Consider the following 14,211-nt stretch of genomic DNA (forward strand, 5'->3'; position numbering starts at 1 on the left):
TCACGGCAATTCTGCATCCTGCGGTAAACACGAAAAATCTGATCTTTTCCTTTCTCAAATCTCATCTCGACCGCCTTTAATTTCTAAACACCAGCTTTAAACCATTCTAACCCGTTTCTCTGATTTCTTGACGGCAAATTCTGTGTCTTTCCTTGTCCCCGCTCCACTTTAATTTTACAGCAACATACTTACGACATTTCTATCCTTCAACATTATCCCATCTTTATTTATTTAACACTTCTTACTCACAATATTCAATTTTATATACAGTGTCCGTCTTTAGAATTATGTTTATTTATTACAAATACAAACAATTACTAAAAGAGATGACTCACAAGACAACCAGTGCATTGCATTAATAAAGATAAATAAATATTGCCTCCATTATAACACCTGAAGATAGAGACAGTATATTCTTATGAAACGTTAGTAAGTATCCATGAGTTCGTAGAAGTTTAAAAGACCAGCCTCGACATTTTCGTTAGCGTCAGAAACTCAAACCTCAATATAGGACACTAAGCCTTTGTCAATGCGAGCGAGAGCTGCCATACATCTCCCTAAAACATTAAAAATTCTTTAAATAATCTCCAATCCGAATCAACTGAAACATATCTCGTGTTAATTGACGTTGATTTAAGGGCAAAAGTTTCCCGTTTTCCTCAGCCTGAGTTTTGTAATCGGCTTGCCCATTAACTTTCGAAATTGTATGAACGCCTGACCTCGTTACGTGCACTACACACGTGTAGGAGAAGTTGCTGCACTAGCAGGCGCTCCACAAATTTTGCTCTATTTGACTGCTGTCCTCTCTTGAAAAAACATACAAACTCCGTCCTGCTTTAAGTGACTACTCCGTCATACCAAACGTGAACCTCCAAACTACGTAGGAAAAAACTTCGACCACAGTACACAAACTTCTTTCTTCTACTCGTTTATCTTCGAATATGTTTCTCCATCATCCTTACCCCCTGGTACGAGAACTTTAAAATTCAGGTCATGGATATTCTCAATTCTATCTTCATCCTCTGAGAATTGCATCTTCATAGACAAACACGGTAGAGCACTGTACATATTTTAATTACAAACACATTATCTGATAGTGAGAACACAGTTATCCACGGTTAAATGTACCTTGTTGACTAAATAAGTAAGTTTCTATGAGACTAAGTCAGTACGTACCACATTACAAGGAAGTATTCCACAGGTGACCATCCATTTTCTTATTTAGTGCTGATAACTTCAAAAGGGCCATCTTCAGAACACTTAGTCAATCCCGTGCACGACAGATAACATAGAATTTTATTATTTATTTAGTGTTCTGTCTGACGACAGGTCCATATGAACAGGATCCTTCCATCCTTTTCTCGGACTGGGACCTGTTCATATACCTTCTTGGCAGATGATCCAGAAGTGGTTTGCCATTGCCTTCTTCTGTGTGTGAATGGAGTAATTGTTGGGATGCCACGGAGAAAAACTCCGTGTTGCCTAGACCACGGCCTTGCCCAACACAAGTTATAAATTCGGGCACCGCCGGGAATCGAACCCGAGACCCCAGGATTACAAGGCCAGCGTTCTAACCCCTAGGCCACCTCATCTTATTATTATTTAGTGTTCTGTCTGACGACAGGTCCATATGAACAGGATCCTTCGATCCTTTTCTCGGACTGGGACCTGTTCATATACGTTCTTGGCAGATGATCCAGAAGTGGTTTGCCATTGCCTTCTTCTGTGTGTGAATGGAGTAATTGTTGGAATGCCACGGAGGAAAACTCCGTGTTGCCTACACCACGGCCTTGCCCAACACAAGTTATAAATTCGGGCACCGCCGGGAATCGAACCCGAGACCCCAGGATTACAAGACCAGCGTTCTAACCGCTAGACCACCGTGGCGGTCAACATAGAATACATAAAATTAAAAGCACTAAGGTTTAAATAAATAAAATTTTCAGTAGTGTTTTCAACAGTTCGATAATTCTTAACTTTGTATTTACAAACATACTAACAGTAAATTAACTGTGTAATTCTGAGGAAAATGACACAGTTAACCAATAGACATGAGTAAATATGGCACACAGATAAGAGCTGTAGGCCATAACCCATCCAACAAATGTACATAGAATCTGCTTGGCATTCGAAAAATTAAAAGCTTGTCAACTAGATATATTCTTCTAACAAGCTCAAGGTTGTAAAATAATTTCACCTTTCCACAGACAATCAAATTACAACAAATAACGTATTATGTGTCAAAGAAACAAATATTAACATAACTAACAATTTGTTAATAGTTGTATTGAGCAAAATTCACAAACGAATATTGGGAACAGCATCAGTTTACACGGATACAAATAACAATAATAATAATAATAATAATAACAAGACACAGATATTGAATGTACAAATTATTTTCAAAATAACATCGCCCCTCTACTGACAAATGAAATTAAGTGTGGGTAATAACAGTGAGTGATCATTTTTCCACTGATAACATTTTTACTACGTACTAGGAAACATTACACAGCTAAAACATCTCTGGAATTTAGTTCCAACAGAACATATATTGTCGCTGCTATTTTAAGTCTCCTTCCAGTCGCGTCATGAACGTCTTTATATCGCTGCCGTGATGTCAGAGAGGCTAAATTCTGCACTTTCAGATTATGAGATACATTTTAATATACAGAAGGTTACGACACTGATATTCGAATTGTTGTCAAAAAATAAAGGAACCTTCCGACACGTTTAAAAACGTATCAGAAGAATCACAAGGACAAACACTGATTTCATCTGAGCGGTTACATTCTCTCGTAACTCCGCCGAATAATTCTATCAGCCGCCATAAAATATTCAACACAACAAAAACCCGTTAGAAGCTTTAAAGACGCAGATTTAGGTACAATAAACGTACAGTTAATCTCTCCATAACCACACGACAATTTCACTCTTTCCTTTCTTCGTTTTGAGTTCTTGAATTCTCGAAAGAATGAAAAAAATAGACGGAACAAAGTTGTAAATCACTGCAAACACAGAAAGTTGCTTACCACGCCACAGCTCAGTTTTTCGACTGTGAACGAAGGAATATTTTAACTATAAACTACGATTTCTAGCCTGAAAGAGAGACATTTGTTGGTAACAATATTAAGCCATAATCAATACTAAAAAAACTAATTAAAATTACAATGATTAATAATTTAATAAAATTAAAGAGCAAACCAGAGAGTACAGCCCAGTTACTAAGAGATTTACCAGCATCCACTGACTTTGGATTTGTTAAATCTGTGAGAGAACATTGTTGAAGAAGTACCTACTAACCGCAACAATATTAATTTGGCATTATAAACCACAAAATGTCTGAAGACAATTTGTTAAGGTTGTACATCTCTCCAGTTCATCAAGAACCCCTCTTAACTTTAATTGCTGTATTTGCATTAAGTGTGAAGGCAGTTATACCAGATAACCTTCAATTACTTGAGAATTAAATGTTGAAGTGAAATCCATTTCCGATAATAATTATTTCACACGCGTTTCAGACTCGCGAACATTCATGTGGGTTTAAGATGACAGTAATATTCAGTATCGTAAACCACGTGACGTCAGCTTGAGTTCAGGGTGTTGGAATCTTAGCGACACGTTTCCTTGTATCAGGACAATTACTTTATTGGCTAATTATCTATGTCACGTCTAAGATAAAAGCACTGCTCCAAAAATATAAGAAAACAGTAATGTTCAAAAGAAGTCGTGTTATTTTAGAGTTCCGACAAAGGTTTTATATAAACATTCTGATTAACATTTTAAAGAATTTAAAAGATTTTGAAATAAATGTGTAATGAGTACAATCTCAAACTGTATTCTCTGGTGGGAGGGGAGCAAATACATTAATAACTCGACGCACTAATATATTTTTATCTTTTGACGAGATCAAATTTTTATCAAAAACTTAATCTTGACGTTAATAACACTTTCAGTTGCAAAACGGTTTACCGAAATTCGAAATTCGCTTCGGAAATTCAGTTATTACGCTTATCAAACATTTTAAACAAGAAATCGTTAACAATTAGAATGTTTATTCGGACCCCGATTGAAAGATATATTATTAAACATTTATTAAAATACAAGGACCTCGACTGTGTAAGTATGCGGCCATACTTAAGATTTTATTAAGGAAAACTCTTCAGGCACACGAAAAATAGAAGGCTAGCTGATTAATTTGTCGGTGTAGTAATTTAGTCGATTTAAGTACGAATAATAACGGCTTGTCTGTAAAACCTCCGAAAGTGATAGCATCCAGAAGATTTGATTTTGCTGTTTTACACACGAGGAAAAGAAAATTTCCCCCTTCCGGGGCTCAATAATTGTCTTCCATATCACTCGCTCTCAGAGCGAAAAAAAAAATTCATTGTTTCAACACTGAAATAAGTTCCCTGAATTGTCAGATGCAAATACATAGAAAAATATCCACGAAACATGGCTTACAGGCGTGTTTCTAGTGTCAGAATCTATTTGTAGGTAAGATACATGATATTTGTTCGCTCCCAGATCGAAACTTCAATCTTCCAAGGGCCGGGAGTTCGGGCTAATTCTGAGCAAAAGAACTTGTTGATCCGCGGACCAGCGGCAAATCGCTACACAGTTTCACAGCACAAGGCGCAGAACTAAATGGAAGACGGCACAGTGTCTAGTGAGATGTAGCTGTACACAGCTTTCGTCGCTTTACGCTGAAACCTGAAGACGCCGATTGCAAGTAGAGACGTCCCCAGAACCACCAACAACGCACTCACGACGCCCTGGACGTTAGGTAAGACTACCACGACGAAATACATCATGGATACCAGGTACTGTGGTATCCCTACTTGGTGCTGCAAAGCAAACAACCATAGGGAACAGTCAAATACACTTTTAATCGACCCTCTAAAGCAGACATTATCGTCAGTTCGCGGTCTGTTTGTAGCACGCTCTTTGCAGATGGTTTTAGTGCAGTCCGCGAGTATTTAGGGTGTAACATTATGTTTCTAGTATTTTAAGAAATAGATTTCTGGTATCGCAAAAGAATCTTCGTTAAAATCGTAAGTATTTCATAGCACATATTGTCTGTGGCGGTGAGAAGCCGCTGGACGTGTCTGTACAGATTAAATATTATCATTTAGTGTTCTGTCTGACGACAGGTCCATATGAACAGGATCCTTCCATCCTTTTCTCGGACTGGGACCTGTTCATATACGTTCTTGGCAGATGATCCAGAAGTGGTTTGCCATTGCCTTCTTCTGTGTGTGAATGGAGTAATTGTTGGGATGCCACGGAGGAAAACTCCGTGTTGCCTAGACCACGGCCTTGCCCAACACAAGTTATAAATTCGGGCACCGCCGGGAATCGAACCCGAGACCCCAGGATTATAAGGCCAGCGTTCTAACCGCTAGACCACGTCATCTTATTTTTATTTAGTGTTCTGTCTGACGACAGGTCCATATGAACAGGATCCTTCCATCCTTTTCTCGGACTGGGACCTGTTCATATACGTTCTTGGCAGATGATCCAGAAGTAGTTTGCCATTGCCTTCTTCTGTGTGTGAATGGAGTAATTGTTGGGGTGCCACGGAGAAACCGGGGAAGAAACCCCCGGAGGAAAACTCCGTGTTGCCTAGACCACGGCCTTGCCCAACACAAGTTATAAATTCGGGCACCGCCGGGAATCGAACCCGAGACCCCAGGATTATAAGGCCAGCGTTCTAACCGCTAGACCACGTCATCTTATTTTTATTTAGTGTTCTGTCTGACGACAGGTCCATATGAACAGGATCCTTCCATCCTTTTCTCGGACTGGGACCTGTTCATATACGTTCTTGGCAGATGATCCAGAAGTAGTTTGCCATTGCCTTCTTCTGTGTGTGAATGGAGTAATTGTTGGGGTGCCACGGAGAAACCGGGGAAGAAACCCCCGGAGGAAAACTCCGTGTTGCCTAGACCACGGCCTTGCCCAACACAAGTTATAAATTCGGGCACCGCCGGGAATCGAACCCGAGACCCCAGGATTATAAGGCCAGCGTTCTAACCGCTAGACCACGTCATCTTATTTTTATTTAGTGTTCTGTCTGACGACAGGTCCATATGAACAGGATCCTTCCATCCTTTTCTCGGACTGGGACCTGTTCATATACGTTCTTGGCAGATGATCCAGAAGTAGTTTGCCAATGCCTTCTTCTGTGTGTGAATGGAGTAATTGTTGGGGTGCCACGGAGAAACCGGGGAAGAAACCCCCGGAGGAAAACTCCGTGTTGCCTAGACCACGGCCTTGCCCAACACAAGTTATAAATTCGGGCACCGCCGGGAATCGAACCCGAGACCCCAGGATTACAAGGCCAGCGTGGCATCAAAATTAACTTCTTATTTGTAAACAGTCGGAGGGAAACATGAAAATGGAAACCTGATTTTACAAGATTAATCAGGCAGAGTAAGTGTCAAATATATCACCAGTGACTAAAACAATATCTTCTTCTACTAATATGTGAACCTGTCTAAGACAACACGCCTAATTTAGTAGCATTTTAGTCACTGTCTGTGATGACTATAACCCTCGTATCGACAAGAAATGGTGAATGTTGTCCCGGGTCTGGACGAGTTTGGGAACCCATGCTTACAAGGTATTGGTAACATGTGACATTGACGTTGTCACTTCGGTGAAGATGTTGGTGATATACTTTCGGATTCTGGCGCCGCGGTTCTCCATCTTCGTGGCTGAAGATGGAGACAGCGCCTTTCTACGGAACGTTGGCAACTACTGGCCAGTTTACGCGGACCCAGAACACAAAACACCATCAACATGGTGACCATATGCCTGCTTTCACATTCTGCTACCTATCAATAGGCCCACGTAATCCATACCCAGATCTCATTTGTTTCTCTGAATAAACAGGAATATTGTCCAAACATCCTAATGAGTGAAGTTGGTAAGAGTGTTGTAATACGTTTTATGCAAGGCCAAACCAAATTCGTAAAAACTTAGATGAGACAAGTCCTTTAAGGGGTTAAGATATTTATAATTCTGGCAATTTAGGGTCATTATATAAATAAATAAATATATACATGTCACAACACATGAAACATTAATACTTTTAACACATAAGGCAACATATTTTTCCTTGTAACAAAAAAAGGGAATTTCTGTAATGTTAAATCATACACCTCACTTTCAATCTGTATGTTCTAATTTATAAAACTTCGATATTTTCACTATTCCAGCACACGAACACATATGAAGGTTCATGCTTACAATATCAACCAATGTTTCATACTAACTTTCTGTTTTCAAAAATTCTGTATGTAGAAAAGAGCCTGAAGATGGTCCACTGAGTCGAAACATGTTGTTAGAAAATACAGAAGGCTGGATGTATTTACTTAATAAATATATTAATTAATTTTTAGACAGAAATTAATTTGAACTGAGAAAAGTCGAAATATTAAACCATTTTGGATTTTTGGTTTTGTTTCAGATACCTACATATTTTCTACCCTTCTGTTATTTCATAACTCTGTTTTACTAATTATTATAAGCGTTCTGGCAATATAATTTTTATAAATTTTATAATAGGAATTAAATATTTAATATTTACTTAAGAGATAAGTGACTAATTATCCAACTAATTTAGAAATCAACAGAAAAAATCATTTACCAACCTAACCTAACCCTAACCTAACCTTCCTCTGAAGCAATGTAACGTCTTATCGAGTATAAGAACCCGGTCGTTTAATAGAGTTAAAAGATGAATTCAATCAGCTTAGCACACGTGGAATATATTGTATAAAAGGTCAAAAATTACGAGAAACTTACCAGTTGCAACCAGAATATAGGGATGTACGTGTTGGAAAAAGATTTCACTGGACTGTATCCATCGACATTCTTTACCACTAAATTACACTGCATACCAGCTTTGCTCTCCAATGGCAGTCCCGTGTTCTACGAGAAAAAAAAATCGAACTTAATATATCGATATCAACATCAAACGTTATATGCGAAACGACTTCATTTAAAGGCAAATTTTATTGTATTGTCATATCAGTAACTGAAGTTCCCATTAAAATAAGAATAACAAGAAAGATGCCAATTTGAAACACAAATAAACTTTTTGAAGATTTGCCTTCTTCTGGGTTGTTCCGTCGTGTAGTCCGGTATAAGTTTATTGACGTTTCAGAGGTCTTTGCGGATAGCCCTGATGATGGAGGCAGTAACGACCTTCGAAAGTCAGTAAATTTCTCTCAGACTACACGGAGATACAACTCAGAAGACGGTCATCTTCGGTATAGTCATCGTGAAAACTCCAAATGCAAAGAGACTGGGATTTTGCGACAAGGTTCAGAGATCTCAAATGCATCGAATTCCTGGATGAGGTGAATGTCCGCTTGCCACTCCTGCGTCGTGAATCAGCTGATGCATTTGTACTTACCGGTTCGATGGTGACATAGCCCGAATGTTTCTCTTCATCAGGTTGCATTCCGTCAACTTGGTTCCTGACGGCAGGGTCTACAGCCAGAAAATGAGGTAACGAAGCAACCATAGGAAAATCTGTAACATTCGAGTTTACAGCGTGAGCAATCAATTTGAGGGCTCGCCGGGGGTCTTCTAGCAGATTGACAGGTCCTGTGTTAAAAACTTCGAAACAACGGACGACTGTCTCCTGGGATTTGCCCTGAAAAGTCTGTCAGAAACTGACCGAAGGTTTCTGAGGTCATTACTGTCTCTATCATCAGGTCGATTTACTCATCACACTGAGGATGAAGTTAAAAAGTACCTCTGAAACGTCGGTTAACTTATACCATACTACATGGCGCAACGACACAGAAGAATCCATCTTCAGACTCACAGCCGTGAAAACCTCAAATCTTACGACGTTTATCCTCACTTATACCGGTCCTCTGGCCAGTTTGAGAAGTTAATAACTCATTTTAGGAATTTTTGCTAGGTGTCGCTGTGTGAGACAGCCTGAAGCCTTGTAATGTTTAAAGGTACTCTGAGATAACGACCGAAACAAATTGTCGAAACGTCGGCGTTTTCGCCTTTCAACTACCTGACACGGATGATAGCCCCGAGAAGAATTCATTATTCTTAGTTGCCGTGAAAGCTTCAGATTAAAGAACTTAAAAACAAATTAACTATGGTGTTTGGTAATAAATAATTGAATACAAATGATACATAAGACATGATGTAAGATGCTGAGCCCTTAAAATAATAAATTCTTGCAACTGAGGCAAAGAAATGTTAGTTTATCAATACATCGGGCAAGGGACATGTCGTACAAATAGGGTTTACCGTAGAAACAGGGAGAAATCTCGGATAGACCGTCCGGATGAGGTTTGTCTCCAGGTAACGTGTAGCAATCGTGACTTCCATCCTTAGGCCTGTGGAACGTATCCAGAGGTAGCACGTAACGATAGGTCGACATCCCCAAGTTGACGGTCTCATCTAAAACACAGATGTTCCTGCCACATTTATGGACGGATTGATGTTCAGTTATCTGGAAGGAAACTCCAGGGGGTTTAGCAAATCGGAAACAATTCACTCACAGACAAAAGTTTTAAAAAAAAATATGATCTCGTAGTGGCGTTCAGTGTGTACTTTGTGCCAATGTACGCAGTCGGCAAAATACGCCTTATATGGATTGTGATCTTGTGGATCTGTACCTCAGTTGATGCTTACTTAAGCTGTGTAGTTTTTGGCCTCAAACACCATGGCCGTCATCCCGCACCCTCCTTATTCGCCGTGTGACTTCTTCCTCTTCCCAAAGATGAAAATTCAGCTAAAGGGAAGGAAATTTGAGACGATAGAAGAGATTCAGGCAGAATCGCAGATGGTGCTTGACAGGCTGACAAAGAAAGATTTCCAGGGATGCTTCCAGGCTTGGCAGCGGCGCTGGGATCGTTGTGTTCACTCCCAGGGGAACTACTTCGAGGGTGATGGATGAATTTAATACCTGAGATAAGTGTACGGGTTTTTATAGGCGCAGTCTGGAAACTTTCCGATCGCACCTCGTACTTCAATATTACTCCGATGGCTAATGACGTCACAACCCACAATATCACGAATAAAATCTTCCAAAACTCACAACTCATTTGGCCGTAATAAAAGACAATCATCAAAATTCTGTGAGTTGCTTTGCTCTGTGAACACGGACCAGCTTGGACAAGATATGTAAGATTGTTGAATTTATAAATCCATTATAAGTAACCAGAAATGAACAATTTACGATTCGTCACAATGTTTTAACCCTGTGGCAACAGAAAGGTATTTTCCTTTGATTGTATTTCACAACCCTAATTATGTTTGGCTTTGTCATTCCTACCTCAGACGCAGGCATTCTTTATGGCGTATATTTTAAAAGCAGACGCAGCATTAACTCTGAGCGACTTTAGAAGTCACTAGATAACGCGGACAAGTACCAATAATACAGTAAGATAAGTCCACTTTTCTTGATAATGCTGTAAGTTTCCACGCTTAGAGAAGAAAAACGCGTCATTTTAAAACATTTGTAGCGCGCATGGATGGGACAAGAGTGTGCACCGGGTATTGATCGGGAATCCTGAGGGGAAGAGACCGCTGGGGAGACCTAGACGTAGATCGGAGGATAATGTCAGGCGGGATCTATGGGAGATAGGAGTTGAAGGAGACTGGATTTTGTTGGCAGTGGGCAGGGTCCGGTGGAGGGCTTTGGTTAATTCGGTGATGAACCTTGGGGTTCCGTAAGCCATCTGGTTGGTTGGGTCCACTATTTGGGAAGCCTGAGGGGAAGAGATCTCTGGGGAGACCTAGACGTAGATGGGAGGATAATCTCAGGCGGGATCTATGGGAGATAGGAGTTGAAGGAGACTGGATTTTGTTGGTCCGGTGGAGGGCTTTGGTTAATTCGGTGATGAACTTTCGGTTTCCCTAAGCCATCTGGTTGGTTGGGTCCACTATTTGGGAAGCCTGAGGGGAAGAGACCGCTGGGGAGACCTAGACGTAGATCGGAGGATAATGTCAGGCGGGATCTATGGGAGATAGGAGTTGAAGGAGACTGGATTTTGTTGGCAGTGGGCAGGGTCCGGTGGAGGGCTTTGGTTAATTCGGTGATGAACCTTGGGGTTCCGTAAGCCATCTGGTTGGTTGGGTCCACTATTTGGGAAGCCTGAGGGGAAGAGATCTCTGGGGAGACCTAGACGTAGATGGGAGGATAATCTCAGGCGGGATCTATGGGAGATAGGAGTTGAAGGAGACTGGATTTTGTTGGTCCGGTGGAGGGCTTTGGTTAATTCGGTGATGAACTTTCGGTTTCCCTAAGCCATCTGGTTGGTTGGGTCCACTATTTGGGAAGCCTGAGGGGAAGAGACCGCTGGGGAGACCTAGACGTAGATCGGAGGATAATGTCAGGCGGGATCTATGGGAGATAGGAGTTGAAGGAGACTGGATTATGTTGGCCCAGGACAGGGTCCGGTGGAGGGCTTTGGTTAATTCGGTGATGAACCTTGGGGTTCCGTAAGCCATCTGGTTGGTTGGGTCCACTATTTGGGAAGCCTGAGGGGAAGAGATCTCTGGGGAGACCTAGACTTAGATGGGAGGATAATCTCAGGCGGGATCTATGGGAGATAGGAGTTGAAGGAGACTGGATTTTGTTGGTCCGGTGGAGGGCTTTGGTTAATTCGGTGATGAACCTTCGGGTTCGGTAAGCCATCTAGTTAGTTAGTTGTACGAACGTCACCCCAAAAGTAATCCACTATATTTAAAAAAAATCCCCTTTTGTTCTACCGTATTGCTATTCACACAGAACACAGATACATTAGTTCCGCTCCTATTAAAACTTAGTTCATCCTTCTCCCGCAAGTGGCGCATGTGTATCATTCGTTAAACATGGCTGTTGTTGACGTTCGTCAGGAACAGCTTGGTGTTATCGAGTTCCTGGTGCGTTTGCTCTAATAAACTATCACGTAACCTTCACTTACTAGCGAAATATAAAGGCGTGACTCGGCACAAGTTTTTTCGGAAGAAGTGAAGTTTATCTTCCTTCGAGACCTCCTGATGGTACAGAACTCCCTCCGTGGCCAACTTCACTGAATCACACGTCATGTTGGACCAGTATCCGAACCGATTCTTTCCGTTGTACATGTCCATTGTGAAGAAACGCTTTGTGTTGTTTGGGCCAATGAACACTGTCACCTCATCCTCGTACGTTCTGTAAATCTACAGCGAAACACTTCATCAGTAATTGGTCTTTATTCGACATAGAATGTAACCAAATATGGTAACATTTCGGCAAGCATGAAGATGGCTATCTTCTGCCCTGTAGGAACGCGTAGTCTGGTTAGAAATTTACCCACGTTTCGGAGGCATTTGCTGTTTCCATTATCATGGCGTCGAGACTACCAGACCGCCCAACGCAAGAACCCAGAAGGTAGCCATCTTTATGACTAAACAGATTAAACAATTCGAGCATTATCGTATTCTTTGCGAAATAAAACATTTTTTCACCTTAAATGTTTGTGTTGAAATATATAAGCTGTTTGTTAATTGATTACATATATTTATTAATTATTTTACATATCTATTTAAGCTATTCTGTGTATAAATATTTTCGATGGTTATAAGTTTACTTAACTACAATAAGAGCTACTGAAATATTACAAGGGAATATCGAACTTTCTAATAAAGATATTATCTTTTTGAATACCTTCATAGGTGATGGAGTGGCAAACTTGCATTGTCTTAAAATACATTACTATCTGAACTAAAATAGCTTGATTTTTGGAAGTAGAATTTTATTTTCAGTCATCGGGAGATATTTATTAATCTGGTTTAAACAAATGAATCCACTTAGTTTTGTCACAGATTTGAAGAAGCTCACTCTATAAAAAAACATTTGAATTCAGATTTAGTTACCTAAGTTACGATAAATCTCGAATAATTAGAGAATTTTTATTGTACTATTTAACGAACTAATGGTTCTTACACAGAAAAGAACATGCCTCAATACTGTTACGAACAAAAAACTTTGCTCTTTAGTACAAGAACCAATTGAAACCTATGGATACTTTAACTGAGTGCAGAGTTAACGATGTTGAAGTAGATGGTATGCATAATTACCATTAATACACTGCGTTGAATCGAATACTGTTATGGAAATAGTGAAAACAGAGAAATTATTGGATATTATTAAAGTATGCTTAATATATCTGAAGGGTTGATTATAGAAATATTTTACGAGAAGTCTGTCAAAGTTTCCGGCTGGAAAATTCAGGAATCCGAGGATCCTGAAATGGGGCCTGTGTAAGCCAGAGAAAGTTTTAAAAGCTTAAGTAGGTCTGAGAGCGTAGCAAAATCAACAGATTGTCTCACAGTTTCCTGGCACGTCGTAACTTTCAGGTGTAAAAGCAAAGTGCCACGTCATCAGGTCGACTAACTTACCATATGAAGCACGCCCAAGTTGTCTACTGGTATCATATTGGGCACCATCTTGGACGCAAACGTCAGAAGGGAATTTGAATTGTTCCATAAATAATCGTATACAGATATTTTAACCAATGGCTGCATATCCATTTTTCTGACCACCAAGTTAAAAGCAAATTTCACGAAGAACGATGCACCTGATAGGTAAGACGTCATCCCCTGAAACAAATTAATTTATTTATAGAGCTTCACCCCGGTATTTAAAGACGCATGCATTTGTTATACCCATGAGAAATGAACACGCACTGTAGGGACAATCCTCACGTTGTAGCATGGGCGAAAACACTTCGTGGGTTTTACACAACAGACCCCTAGATCAAATCATTGGCATCAATTTTTGCACAATGGCCTCGAATTTTATTAATGCAATAAAGACTTAATGTGCCACGGTGGTCTAGCAGTTAGAACGCTGGCCTTGTAATCCTGGGGTCTCGGGTTCGATTCCCGGCGGTGCCCGAATTTATAACTTGTGTTGGGCAAGGCCGTGGTCTAGGCAACACGGAGTTTTCCTCCGTGGCATCCCAACAATTACTCCATTCACACACAGAAGAAGGCAATGGCAAACCACTTTTGGATCATCTGCCAAGAACGTATATGAACAGGTCCCAGTCCGAGAAAAGGATGGAAGGATCCTGTTCATATGGACCTGTCGTCAGACAGAACACTAAATAATAATAATAATGACTTAATATTGCATTACAACAACAACCTACTTAATGTAGCATGAAGAACACCTCTGGAATGTGAATGTACTCCAAA

The 14,211-nt window shown here is 40.3% G+C and overlaps 1 protein-coding gene across 2 annotated transcripts in view; it reads right to left on the bottom strand.

Annotated features, from left to right (window-relative positions):
* Window positions 1-1,949: 1,949 nt before the first annotated feature.
* The window catches only part of LOC110828966 (scavenger receptor class B member 1), a 123,764-nt gene continuing 111,502 nt past the window's right edge, over window positions 1,950-14,211 (bottom strand). For both annotated transcript variants that reach the window (XM_087358749.1, XM_022062205.2), the window contains 6 exons: window positions 13,411-13,611; window positions 11,952-12,189; window positions 9,289-9,441; window positions 8,426-8,544; window positions 7,813-7,938; window positions 1,950-4,847 (listed from right to left, as the gene is read on the bottom strand). In XM_087358749.1, coding sequence (XP_087214875.1) covers window positions 4,644-4,847; window positions 7,813-7,938; window positions 8,426-8,544; window positions 9,289-9,441; window positions 11,952-12,189; window positions 13,411-13,611 — 1,041 coding nt within the window. In that variant the 3' untranslated portion in view covers window positions 1,950-4,643. The remainder of the gene's footprint in view (window positions 4,848-7,812; window positions 7,939-8,425; window positions 8,545-9,288; window positions 9,442-11,951; window positions 12,190-13,410; window positions 13,612-14,211) is intronic.

The sequence above is a fragment of the Zootermopsis nevadensis genome, unplaced genomic scaffold (genome assembly GCF_977971745.1).
Source record: "Zootermopsis nevadensis isolate Lab colony 2312 unplaced genomic scaffold, Znev_1.0 Znev_ptg000030l, whole genome shotgun sequence".
Classification (NCBI taxonomy): domain Eukaryota; kingdom Metazoa; phylum Arthropoda; class Insecta; order Blattodea; family Termopsidae; genus Zootermopsis; species Zootermopsis nevadensis.